This window comes from Bubalus bubalis, chromosome 21 (genome assembly GCF_019923935.1).
Source record: "Bubalus bubalis isolate 160015118507 breed Murrah chromosome 21, NDDB_SH_1, whole genome shotgun sequence".
Taxonomy (NCBI): Eukaryota; Metazoa; Chordata; class Mammalia; order Artiodactyla; family Bovidae; genus Bubalus; species Bubalus bubalis.
The window spans coordinates 5,426,399-5,439,940 of record NC_059177.1 but is presented as its reverse complement, the minus strand read 5'-3'; the positions used below and the strand labels follow the sequence as shown (position 1 = coordinate 5,439,940).

General features: G+C 45.2%; 1 protein-coding gene across 8 annotated transcripts in view; it reads left to right on the top strand.

Moving 5' to 3' along the window:
- The window catches only part of GADL1 (glutamate decarboxylase like 1), a 650,110-nt gene that overhangs the window by 483,703 nt on the left and 152,865 nt on the right, over positions 1-13,542 (top strand). For 5 of the 8 annotated variants that reach the window (XM_044934156.2, XM_044934155.2, XM_044934158.2 and 2 more), the window contains one exon: positions 12,158-12,330. In XM_044934156.2, the coding sequence (XP_044790091.2) occupies positions 12,158-12,330 (173 nt within the window). The other 3 variants (XM_044934157.2, XM_006079821.4, XM_044934159.2) reach the window with 3 other exon arrangements.

The following is a 13,542-nucleotide window of genomic DNA, read 5'->3' as shown; positions in this document are numbered from 1 at the left end:
TCTTATGAGAATTAGATGAAGTGACATATACAAGATACCTAGCTCAGTACCTGATCCCTTGCAAGTACTTAATGTTAACTACTGTTATTGTTTTCTAAATGCTATTATATTTTTGTTCCCTTTCTGCATACTACTACTGGAAAAGCTGCTAGAAAAGATAAAGTCACACAGGTGGCTGGCATGGTATTTATTTTTGGCCATGCTCTTCTAGTTGCTTTTTACTAAGACAGTGATCTACCCACTGGCCACAAACATCCTGACTTGTACGTGAGTGGAACATTTCATAAAGTAGAAGAAATATAATATTTGTTTTCTGATGGTAGCTGGGTGACCTCTAAGTTTTGGAGAGCACTAAAAATAGATAAGAAGCTTTGAAGGTCCGGAGAATATACTTACTAAGCTATGTCTAGTTGGCTTTAACTTTCCTTGATTAGAAATGTCTACAGAAGCCAAGTTATTCTGAACATTAGTTATGGTTCTCTGGTTCTGCCGAACACAGAATGACTCTTGCTCACTAGAAGGGGGAGTTTACTAGAAGGATTTGGGAGAACTCACAGAATTGGTGAGAAAGCTGAATAATGAGACCTTGGAAGAAACAGGGGCCAAGGCAACTCTGAAGACCTGGAATATTGGGGACTTGGAAATACCCACGAAAGGGGTAAACCTAACTGACGGTACTGCCAAGACTGCATCCTGGGGGGAAGAGAGATTCCAGCTGGGATGCTGGCCAGGCCAAAAATTGCCCAAGCTAACAAGCAAACTCAAAAGGAACATTCTCCCTACTCAGCCTTAACTCTCAGAAAACAGGAGGGTCACTAATAAGGCTACAAGTCAAATCTAATGTTTCAGAGATATTGTAGGCAAGAAGTTAGGTGAAGAGTCAAAGAGGGTACAGAGCCAAGAAGATGGCAGAGGGGAAATGCCAGCAGGAATGGTGACTCTTGAGGGGAGGGCTAATGAACGAGAGGGCAGACACAGTGAGAGCGGTTCCCGGGGAACACGTTACTGTTGAGTCAGACAAAAGCACGTCATCTGTAGCCAAGTTCTGCAGCCAGGGCTGAAATTTACTGTTTGCACATGCCGATCTAGAGTTCTCATAGAGCCTAGCTTCATCCAAGTCCTTGCAAACTGAAGTTGTATCCATCAGAGAAATTCATAAGGTAGAGAGGGGAATGGTGGGTGAGGTGGTCTTGAGAGCTGCCTGTCAGCCTGACTAGATGACACGTCCATACCAGCATGTAGATCTTGTCAAGTAACTTTTACTCAAGTCACGAGAGTAGACGTCTCAGGAAATCCTACTCTCCTGAAAATATCAGAAGGTCACCCAGTTTCTGGCCTGGTGCCCTGTGAAAAGAAAACATTTTGAAATTAAAAATAAATACATAGAGTTTATGGCGAACCATGCATGTATCGGCCATTGGTACGGCTGCTGCTGCTGCTAAGTCGCTTGAGTCGTGTCCGACTCTTTGCGACCCCATAGACAGCAGCCCACCAGGCACCCCCGTCCCTGGGATTCTCCAGGCAAGAACACTGGAGTGGGTTGCCATTTCCTTCTCCAATGCATGAAAGTGAAAAGTGAAAGTGAAGTCGCTCAGTCGTGTCCGACTCTTCATGACCGCATGGACTGCAGCCCACCAGGCTCCTCCATCCATGGGATTTTCCAGGCAAGAGGACTGGAGTGGGGTGCCATTGCCTTCTCCAGTGACAGCTATATTGGAGAGGCTGTTTCAGAGACTCCCTTCTAAGAAGCTTGCCGTCTCGGAGGATGGATAGTGTTAATGGACCTAGCTGTTATGTTAAAGGTCATGGCTCGGTGTTTCCACAGACTCTGAATCACCTGACTGGCAGCCCAGGTGCTAACACAAGAGGATCTCACAAAATAAAACTTGGGGTGATGGGAGCGTGTCACCACCCTGAAATGTTCTGTGTTCCTGCATGCTTTGCAAGAGAGGAGCTGATGTATGGATGCACAACATGACTTTTACGTATCTTACTCTATCACCTTTCAGCCAAAGATCATTTCAGAGCGTAGACTTCCTGGAGTGTAGGAAAGCTATACTATCCAAGTACAATTATAAGGCTTCTTAGAAAAACATGGGGTTCCTGGCTTCAAGTTTGCAGTTAACGGTATTATAGGGGAGAGATCAGATTAAGTATAAGCCCCATCCTGTCTTCTCTTGTGGCTCAGGTGGTAAAGAATCGGCCCACAGTATGGGAGACCTGGATTCGATCCCTGTGTTGGAAAGATCCCCTGGAGAAGGGAATGGCTACCCACTCCAGTGTTCTTATCTGGAGAATTCCATGGACAGAGGAGCCTGGCGGGCTACAGTCCATGGGGTCACAAAGAGTCAGACACAAGTGAATGACTAACTCTTCACTTTCCCACCCTGTCTGTCATGTAATTCATGTTCTCCCTCTCCCTGGCCTGGATTATTGCCATCATATCTCCCCAACTTGAGCTCTTGATTTGCCATCTGAACCCGTCACTGGTACCTACTTCATCTTTCTAAGGCACTTTTCTTATTCCCAGAAATTCTTAGCGGCTCCCGTTGCCCATCAGGTGCCATCCACATTCCTCAGTCCTCAGTGACATCCTTGCCACCTCTCAGCAGTCAGTCACTGCTCCCTTTTACAGACCCTGCCCCTGGGATGAAGAGAAGTTCTTGAGGTTTCCTGGACACACACACACACACACCTTTTTCTACCTAGTTCAGGTTGTTTTTTGGTCCTGAATGTCTTTTCCATGACCTTTGTTTCTACCCCATCATAACCAACTTCAACTAATCAGTCTAAAGTCTTGATATTCCATTCCTACTTTACCACACGTTGACCCAGCTCGCCCTTTTCTGGTGGTCCCCACATCTGCCTAGGGCCCTACCATTTCCCTGGTGGCTCAGGTCCCCATTTCCCTGGTGGCTCAGGTGTCTTCAAAGATTCTTCTGTTGTTGTGATCCCCTGAATCCACTTCATCAGCCAGCCCTCTTGGCTTTACTGCCAAAGCCTCCCAGATTGCAGCTCTTCACTGCATCTTCTTTCTGCATCTCCTCCCAGATCAAGAGGCTAGTGCCTCTACTGCCTGGACTTCCACAGTAGCCTCCTAAGCAGCCTCCCTATTCCCACATCTGCCCTTAGACAGGCCCCCTCTACAGGGTGCAGAGATGTCTGTGGGAGATGCAAACCAGACCATGCTGCTCTTCAGATTAAAACCTTCGAGTGGCTTTCTGTGCCTTTGGAATGAAACGCCTTGCCTGGTCTGCTCCCGAACTTCTTTCCCAAGCTTGCTCTATGCTTCCTTCCCTTGTCCTCACAATTGGGCCCCACCCATCTCTTTCTCTTCCTTTGAGAGAACAATTTATAGATCATTTACATCTGTTGGTCTTTCTAAACTACTCTCTTTTCATGTCTTTTTACATCTGGAACTTTCTCCTCATTTGCATCTTAATTCAAATGTTTCTTCATAGGAAATACTTTCCCCTGATCAGATATGAAATTCCTCATTGTCTTCATTCTATCAAGCCGTTCAGATAACTTCCTTTAAAGCATTTGTTAGGGTCTGCAATTATTTAAATTGTTTGATTGTTTTTTTATTAACTATCTCTCCCATCCACCCCAAGTAAATTTGTGTCTTCTTTTGCATTGCTCAGCTTCCAGTGCCTCACACATTGTCCTGAACATACTACTACTACTACTAAGTGACTTCAGTCGTGTCCGACTCTGTGCGACCCCATGGACTGCAGCCTACCAGGCTTCTCCATCCATGGGATTCTCCAGGCAAGAACACTGGAGTGGGTTGCCATTTCCTTCTCCAATGCATGAAAGTGGAAAGTGAAAGTGAAGTCTCTCAGTCGTGTCGGACTCTTAGCAACCCCATGGACTGCAGCCTACTAGGCTCCTCCATCCATGGGATTTTCCGGGCAACAGTACTGGAGTGGGGTGCCATTGCCTTCTCCCGTCCTGAACATAACAGGCCCTAAATAAATATTTGCTGAATGCTTGAATGAAGGACCATTCTAAATACCATCTAACCTAAAAGGACTTTCTGCTTCTCACAATCAGAAGCCCTTCTCTGGAATTTCAGTGTGCTTTATCCGACCTCAAGCATCATACTTTATACTTTATACCTTCTAGATGGGATCCTAGGTATTCACAAATGTGTCTGTGTTTCCTTGTTGGACACTGTGGTTACTGTCTCTATGTCTGACTCGTCTCTGAGTCTCGCACAGTGCCTGCCCCGGGGTCTTGCACATACCTAGTATTCAATAAATATTTGCTGCTGCTGCTGCTGCTAAGTTGCTTCAGTCGTGTCCGACTCTGTGAGACCCTATAGACAGCAGCCCAGCAGGCTCCCCCGTCCCTGGGATTCTCCAGGCAAGAACACTGGAGTGGGAGTAAATATTTGGGGAAGTATAAGTGAAAGAAGCATTAACTCACAGTGAATTTCAACTAAAGTGAGTTTAACTTCCAAAATAAGACCAAAGGAGTGATTTGCATTGTCTTTTTTTTTTTTGCCTTTGGGTGCCATCTCTAGGGCTTCCCAGGTGGCTCAGTGGTAAAGAATCTGCCTACCCATGCATGAGACATGAATTAGATCCCTGGGTCAGGAAGATCCCCTAGGGAAGAAAATGGCAACTTACTCCAATATTCTTGCCTGGAAAATCCCATGGACAGAGGAGCCTGGCAGGCTATAGTCCATTGGGCTGCAAAAGAGTCAGACAGACTTCTTGACTAAGCCACAAACAACAAAGACCATCTCTAGCAGACCAAAGTTGTGAGCGTAGTTTTACCGCTTGCTCCTGTGATTTCATATTTTAGGGCTGTGCTGTGGACATCATTTGGTGTCTAAGTCAGGTCTCTGATTAAACCAGTTACAGAGCTAGATTCAGACATTTAGTCCCTGAACTTGTTGCTACTATCCACACCTTTGGAGCTTCTGCGGCCACTGCCTTGTATTATTGTTATTTCTTAATATTGATTTATTTCCTAGAGTCATCTTCCTTGTAGGCTGCCCATAGCTACCCTCTCATTTGGCATGCTGTATCTGCTGCTGCTGCTGCTGCTAAGTCATGTCAGTCGCGTCCGACTCTGTGCGACCCCATAGACGGCAGCCCACCAGGCTCCCCCATCCCTGGGATTCTCCAGGCAAGAACACTGGAGTAGGTTGCCATTTCCTTCTCCAGTGCATGAAAGTGAAACGTGAAAGTGAAGTCGCTCAGTCGTGTCCGACTCTTAGTGACCCCATGGACTGCAGCCCACCAGGCTCCTCCGTCCATGGGATTCTCCAGGCAAGAGTACTGGAGTGGGGTGCCATTGCCTTCTCCACATGCTGTATCTAAGACAGTACAAATGGCTTAAAATGGATATGAAACTCTAAAGGGATGCAAACAGTGGGTAAATCTGACAGTGCCAGGTACATCGACTAAATTAGGTGTCCATTTTTTCAAGAAACACCTGATTTAGAAGACTCCAATACAGAGCACTGTCTCTTCAACTTCTTTTCAGCTCTGGTTTTTTTTTTCTCCCTGTCCCCCTGGATATTGTCTTTCAAGACTTTAACAACTTGAGAGCAGAGACTGCGTTTTTTACTTTCTGTATTCCCAGGCACCAGGCTGGGTACTCGGTACCCAGCAGGCCCTTATTAATTTATTAATTAATGTTACCTCTTTCCCCAGTTTTTTTCTCATGCCTGTCTTGGACTGTCCCACTAGGCTCTCTAGGTCCTGACCCTCAGCTCTCACTAGGGCCCCAGTGTCTCTGGCACAGCTTTTCCGAAGTGTTCCTTGGCCTCCCCACCAGATGCCTGGATTCACTTTGACTCATTGTTCCTCTTTCTGTTCCTTGGAAGCAAGCACTTATTTTCCTAGAGCTAATTTTCTCTTAACAATTAAAGACTCTCAAATGGCGAGCTTGGTTCTTTCGGGTTGATTTTCTGGCTAAGATCTGACCTTTACCGGAACCAGCATGCAATGTTGGTACTGGAAAAGAGTTCACTAACACCACCTCAGTAATGGTCCTTACTCACTGCGTCCTGTACTCTATTCCTGCCACTTGGTTCTGTAGCTTGCAAGGCTGTCTTCCACCTTTCCAACGACCCAGTGTTTTCTCCACTGGCCACATAAGAAGGCTGGGTCACATAGATGTTAAGCAGCATGGGCAACATCACAGCGGCACAGTTAGAATTGGGGCCAGCATCTCCCTGGTTTCAAAGCTTAAGCCTGGGCATCACCTCAGATGATAATGGAAGCCTTACTAATGGGATTATGCTGACCAGAGAATGGGGAATGCCTTCACTGTATTTGGAGCTGATGAGACCACACCTGGGTTATGCCTCCTTTTATTAGAAATAAACTCATTCAGATGAGCACCCATGGATGATCAGATCCATGGAAGAAGCTGGAGCAGTTTTACTTGGCAAAATAAGAGACTTAGATGAGAATCGATGAAAGTCTTCACATGTTTGGGATATGTGCTGCCGAAGCTAGCACAAGGTCTTCACATGTTTGGATTAGAGCCCCACGGGAGAGAAATCAGACTTGCTTTGTCCACTCCTCTCCTGCAGAAGCCTGGAGAAATGACGCAAGTGCAGATTCAGAGTCACCGTAGGGGAAGCTCTGTGGCCCCTTCAGCTGTTTGTCATGGAGTTGCTACTTTAAGAAATGAAGAGGTTTTAAAATTATTATTATTAATTCCTGTAGATTTTTAGAGAGAAGACAAGTCTTCGAATTCAGAAGACTTCTCTGACCCTCAGCTTCTCCTGTAACCCTAAGCCATAACCCTAATGTCTACAGTGTTTGCATTCAACTTGTTATTGGTGTCCTTCTCAGGACATGTGACACTCATTATCTCCTATTGCATTATTCAAACTCTGAGACTCTCAGTTACAGAGGACAGAAACTGAGTCTAATTCGTCTTTCTGTCATTATTGACTCCGTAGCACTGCCTTACAAACTGCAGATGTCCATAGCACAGTACCCTGTTGCTCCTTCATAAAGCTTCAGTGTATTCTTCACCCCAGTTTTACTGCTTAACCAGCTCTGTGACCCTGGACAAGCCAGTTAAACTCTCTGTGTCTCCACTTCCTCAACTATAGAACTGAATAACCAGCTAAAAATTTTGTGGCGATGAAATTTTTCAACTCTGTAAAATTTTGAGAGCAGAGTCTGTCGCACATGTCTTGTACTGTTGTAAATTTTCAGCACCTAACTCCCCAAAGAGACTTTGAGTTCCGCAAGGAGATAATCCAGTTCCTGTCTTTAGCCTCCAGCCTGCTGTGTGGCACATGGGAGGTGAGTAATCCATGTTTGTTGAAATGGATACATAATCATTAAATGATAAGAGAGAAGCCAGGCAGCCAAAGATGTCAGATTCTGGAAGCATCTGAGAGGTCAACAACTGTGGTCCCTAAACCCACCTGCATGTTAGTATAAGTATTTGTATAACTGAAGGCGACAGCACCCTACTCCAGTCGTCTTGCCTGGAGAATCCATGGATGGAGGAGCCTGGTGGGCCACAGTCCATGGGGTTGCTAAGAGTCAGACACAACTGAACGACTTCACTTTCACTTTTCACTTTCATATGTTGGAGAAGGAAATGGCAACCCATTCCAGTGTTCTTGCCTGGAGAATCCCAGGGACGGGGGAGCCTGGTGGGCTGCTGTCTATGGGGTCGCACAGAGTCGGACATGACTCAAGCGACTTAGCAGCAGTAGCAGCAGGTGAGAGTGCAGCCGGCCCAACACTTTTCCTGGATTGTCTCCTATTTTATTGATGAGGGAAAGTGAAGCACAGAGAGAATGTGTCATTCCAGGATCAGAGAACCTGAGAGGCTCAAACTCAGCTCTCCTGTTGTCTCAGCCACAGGGTTGGGAAGGGGTTTGGGGGCTGTGTGAAAGGGTTAAATAAGATGACCTCTAAGATAATGATGTAGCCAGCCAACAGCTCAGGGAGTTGTTGAGTGCTTGTGAACACCAACAACTGAACTGTTTTTCCTGGGATGTCCAGAAAATTGAGACATGGATCCCTTCTGTCGTTGTTTCTACTCTGGTACAAGAAATAAAACCTCTACACAAATAGCCACTTTCCTGCAAAGTGGAAAGTGACAAGACAGGAAGTCTGGACAGCTGCCACACAGCTGCTTGACCGTGGCTGGAAGTTCAGCTCTCTTCACAGGGCAACCCCCTCCCACTGAGGCTCCTTCCTCTGACTGTTCCAGGAGATAACTCACCAGCTGCTTTAGAGTTCACTACCCTGGCGTCCCTTGGACTGCAAGGAGATCCAACCAGTCCATTCTGAAGGAGATCAACCCTGGGTGTTCTTTGGAAGGAATGATGCTAAAGCTGAAACTCCAATACTTTGGCCATCTGATGCGAAGAGTTGACTCATTGGAAAAGACTCTGATGCTGGGAGGGATTGGGGGCAGGAGGAGAAGGGGACGACAGAGGATGAGATGGCTGGATGGCATCACTGACTCAATGGACGTGAGTTTGAGTGAGCTCCAGGAGTTGGTGATGGACAGGGAGGCCTGGCGTGCTGCGATTCGTGGGGTTGCAAAGAGTCAGACACGACTGAGCGACTGAACTGAACTGAACTGAACCCTGGCATCTGATCACTCTGAGATCTCCCTTTCCCTTGTCATAGCTTACTGTCACATGTAATTACTCCTGTTTATTTATTTATTTAATAAATAGTTTTAATTGCCTACTGCTGTTACCTAACACTTCCTGAGTTAGCTAATATTTCTAATGTTTACTGAGAGCCCACTGTTTGCCAGGCTTTGCTTTAGGTCTTAGGTCTTCATCTGCATTAATTCATTTAATCCTATGAAACTCTGAAATAGTATTTGAAGCTGAATTTATCATTTGGGCTTCCCTGGTGGCTCAGATGGTACAGAATCTGCCTGCAATGCAGGAGACCCAAGTTTGACACGTGGGTTGGGAAGATCCCCTGGAGAAAGGAATGGCTACCCATTCCAGTATTCTTGCCAGGAGAACTCCGTGGACAGAGGAGCCTGGTCGGCTACAGTCCATGGGGTCGTAAAGAGCTGGACACGACTGAGTGACTAACACTTTCACTTTATGATTTGTTCAGCAAGGAAGAAGGGTGCATCTTTTCAAACAAACCAGAAGTTGAGCTAATTATATAGACAGGAGTTTGGAAAGTATGGAGTTGAGGAATCGGTGGAAATAAAGAAGTCAGAACGTTTGGGGATTGACTGGTTTCCACATTTGGCAGTGTGGTTCCTGGAGTGAGACTTGTGATGGACTGACCTTCAGACATCAGAAGCCTACAAAGCAAAGAAGGAGGGAGAAGAGAAAGAAAGTGGCCTTGGTGAAAAGAACACATGGCGAGGAGAGTGGGAGCCTCTCACCCGTGGTTCCCCTTGACGACCCAGACTGCAAACTCAGTTTTGCCTCATCGACCCTGTTCCCCGGGTTCCTCTTTCCCACTTCTGGTCCTTTCTAGTCCATGAATTGAGTTCTGTGTCTGCCCTATTCCTACCAAAGGCGTCTCCTGCTTGGTTAGAGCTGGCAACCTGCAGTGGCATCTCAGAGGAGGGGACATGGTCGCTGGCTGGTTGAAGGAGCCAGGGTCCCGGACTTCTTGTATCTAGTAACCAAAAAATGTTTATGGAACTCTTCCAATCTGACAGGCACTTTCGGGTGCCCTGAAACAGACGTCAGCTGACAGGAATTGGATCATTCCCGTAGAGCTTAATCTCTGTTGCAAAGACAGTATTTAAACAAGTAAGTAAATAAATATTATACATATAATATGTCACAGGGTGGTTACCACTCTGGATTCAAATAAAGCAGAGAAAAACGTGGGAGAGAGGAGTGGGTGCAGTGTGAAATGAGGTCAGTGCGGACACCTCGCTGAGAAACTGGTGTTGAAGGAAAGAGTCAAGGAAGAGTGAGCCAGCCACAGTGAGTGGGATGTGGTGAGGCTGGAGGGCAGGAATTAGAGAAGTGGTTTGATGGCCAAGAGATAATGGGGGAAGGAGCTCATTTAAAGCCTTAGACGTCATTTTCAGGACTTTGACTTTTAATTTGATAAAGGGTCATTGAATGGTTTGAACAGGAGTCATGATGTGATCTGACTTAGCTTTTTGAAGAAACATGGGAGCTGCCTTGCTGAGAATTGTCCTCACAGTACATGGGGCAGGGTGGCAGCTGGAGGGTTCATTGGAAAGTGAGCCCAAGCGTTTGATGGTGATAAGGGAGGGGGCACTGAAGAGCAGACAGATTCTGGGTGTATTCTTCCTGGAGCATTCTTCTCATAGAAGGCTTAAGTATTTACTGCTGTCAACTCTAGCAGATAGAGTCCTGACGTGCCTCTCCAGAAGAGCACAGCTTGACCGACTGTTCAGTCTCCAGAGGGTCTTTTCCAGTCTGGGCCAGTGTGACAATGTGGCGGGGTCAGGGAGGAGAGGCACATGATCACATCTTGTTGTAGAATTAAAACATCAAGAAAAGATGCATAATCTATACCCAAACCTTTATAGTTTTTTAAGTAGGATTTTTCTCCTATAGAATTGTTCAAAATCTATATAGAAATTATAGATTTCTACAATTGATGGCTGTGGAGCAAGAGACAATTTTAATTTCAATTTCTCTGCTATTTTGGTTGCAACTGGGTGTTTGACATTGTGTGTATGTGTGAGAGAAACAGAGAGGGTGAGAAAGAGAGAGACTCTTAGAGGTTTACAGAGTGGCTGCTATTCCCTGGGCAATAGAAACCTGAAATCCCACTAATGAGGCTAGAAAAAAATCAGACCTTTTCTGTGTGCTTAATAATAGCACTGCCTGCTGACATAACCAGGGTTCCCTGAATAATTGCCCTCTTTTCCAATTTATTTTTAGGACCTAAAATTTGGCGGGGAGGAAAGTGCCTTGAGTGGTAAGCACTTCCATCCAACAGCTCAATTCCAGGGCTTCACCATTTGGCCCTAAACCATGTTAGATACATCTTTCCAAGTGGAAGACAAGTTAAAGCTAAGGATGAAGCTGAGATTCATTGTGAGAGCTCTGAATGGTTTACCCCTCAGTCTGAGGATAAAAGATCAATCGTTTGCTACAGATTCTATCCTTCTCGAATTGGAGAATCTTCCCGCAACGTTTATCTGCCTGTGGACACCATTAGAGTTTGCCAGTCGTAGAATTAAAGGGCATAATAAGTGTAAATGCTGTTAGAACCCTCGGTAGGTATAAAAATATCTGAAATACACACAGACCCATCAGTGTGTTTAAGGGAGGTGCTATGCTTGGCGAGGTGCTGAAAAATATTTTAAAATTGTTTGTGTAACTTTTTGCAAGTTATTGAATATAATAAGGAGGAAAGAGATACTGATTAGAAAGAGAGCATACGATTGAATCAGAGCTTGAGGCAGAATATTGGTTGAATATCTGGATTAAGTTGCCAGCATTAATTTGGAGGAGAGCTATTTTGGGTAGGCAGTAACCTTTAGTCTCAGATATAGATTTCCATGTTGACTTTTAACCTTTAGTCACGGGCCCGCAGCTGTCCAGTCCTGAAAGTGTTCTGTTCCATCCTCCTGCCTAAATTCCAAGTTTGAGAAGTTTCAAAGTGTGAGATACAGCTTACAGGAACCTTCCCGCTGCTCTGTTTTCCTCCTCCTCCCAGTAGGAAATGGCCAAGTATATTTAACGGGGGGCTTTCAGAAACACAGCAAGGGGGCGTTTAATCACAGGCTTAAAATGTAAAATCAAAAGAAGAGATACATTGACATTTCTTCTTCTTCTCTGGGAGTGACTTATGAAAGGAAACATACAGTCATCCTTAAATTACAAAGGAGTGTGTGTGCTCATGAAACAGACATGGGCTTGTGTTTACAAAGATCATTTTTGCACATGTCTGAGAGATGTTTGTACGAGTGAATAAAATGGGTTGAATTTACATTGCTTGAACTCCTGCATGCTCCCTGATGCTAAACAAAAGATGCTGCAGGAATGGAAAATGGAGCTTGCTTTCTTTAACTCTGTCGTATCATTGGGCGCCATTAAGAAGCTGTTCGCTTCAGTGCCTCAGACGTATCAAATGAAGGGACGCCCTCTGAAGGTGGGATCGCAAGCCATTTCCTCCATGCTTTGCTTTGTGCTGGAGTAAGATTCTCTCTAAAACATGGTTTGATTGTGTGCTTCCAGGAGATATCGATCCACAAGAGATGGTTCCGAGCAGGAAGAACGTGGTTCTCGTGGATGGAGTCATACTGAATGGCCCCACAACAGATGCAAAAGCAGGAGAAAAATTTGTGGAAGATGCCTGTAGACTAATAATGGAAGAGGTGATTTTGAAGGCTACAGACATCAATGAGAAGGTAAACGTGAAAGCCTGTGAGAAACCATGAGGATGGGACTGCTAGGTTTTATCCACCCCTGGATGGCTAGATATAAGGGGAAGAGGAATCATGCTTTCATTTCCTGTGTACTTTTGTTTCAAGGGGATGCCCCGATACCAAAGCTGGTACCCACTCTCCCACCCCACCTCAGCTTCCAGACCCCCATCCAGTTTCTGCTTTCCTGGAAAGCAGCCAGTGAGTGTGGGGAGACTGGCCAAGACCCAGAGTTTAACCAGGTAAGGTTGTGAAGCACAGGATGAACCCTTCTGCCCCAGATGACGATACAAATTATAAATCAACCGATGATCTGATTTCTCTAGTCTCCAGCACACACCCTGCTTTCCATTGTCTGGCGCATATTCCTTATGTTACTAGTGAAATCAAGCAGAAGGTAGAAAAAGTGTGAAAAGTTTTTAAATTTATCTGAGGGACTTTACTAGCAGTTTGTCTGAGCTTAGACTGGAAATCTTGGGTTGCTAAGTCTGACTTTTCTGACTGGTACCAGTGACCAGTTCTAGCTTTCAAATTCAGACGCAAATTGACAATGGAATCACCACTAATGACATCTGTTCTTAATAGTAATTACTTTGTGCCAATTGATATTCTAAGAACTACTCCGTATATGTTTGTGTATGTAACCCATGTGTTTGTGTACTGAATCTGTAAAGACGCCTAAGATGCCGGTACTATTGATCAACTCTATTTTAGAGACGAGGGGCAAAGCGTGGCACCAGATGCCAAGGATGTTGCCCCAAAGAACATGCCAGAGGGTCTTGGGGCTGGTGCCAGAATCCAGGCTGGTTGCAGAGTCTGTGCTTTTCATGGCTTCTCCCTGTGTCTCTCAGAATCTCACAATTAATAGCTATCACACTGATCACCTTTCATATTTCAAATCACTGAAGGTATTTCCTAATTTTGTGCTTATAATTGAGTTTTCTCCTGTCTTAGCTGTACCCAGGGAACGTTTGGACCTGCTTTTACTCCCCTGGAAATTTTTTATATTGGCCTTTATTCGGTCATTAAATATTAACTGAGTCTAGCTAAGGATAAAACATTATATTCAGCCCTGGGGGATATAAAGCAAAGTAAGATAAAGGCTCAGCTTTGAACAGAATCGGAATAAAAAACAGGGGGTCCCAAGAAGAAGGTGATACATGCTGTGTGGTTTGGGCAGATTTTGGGTAGATCTCA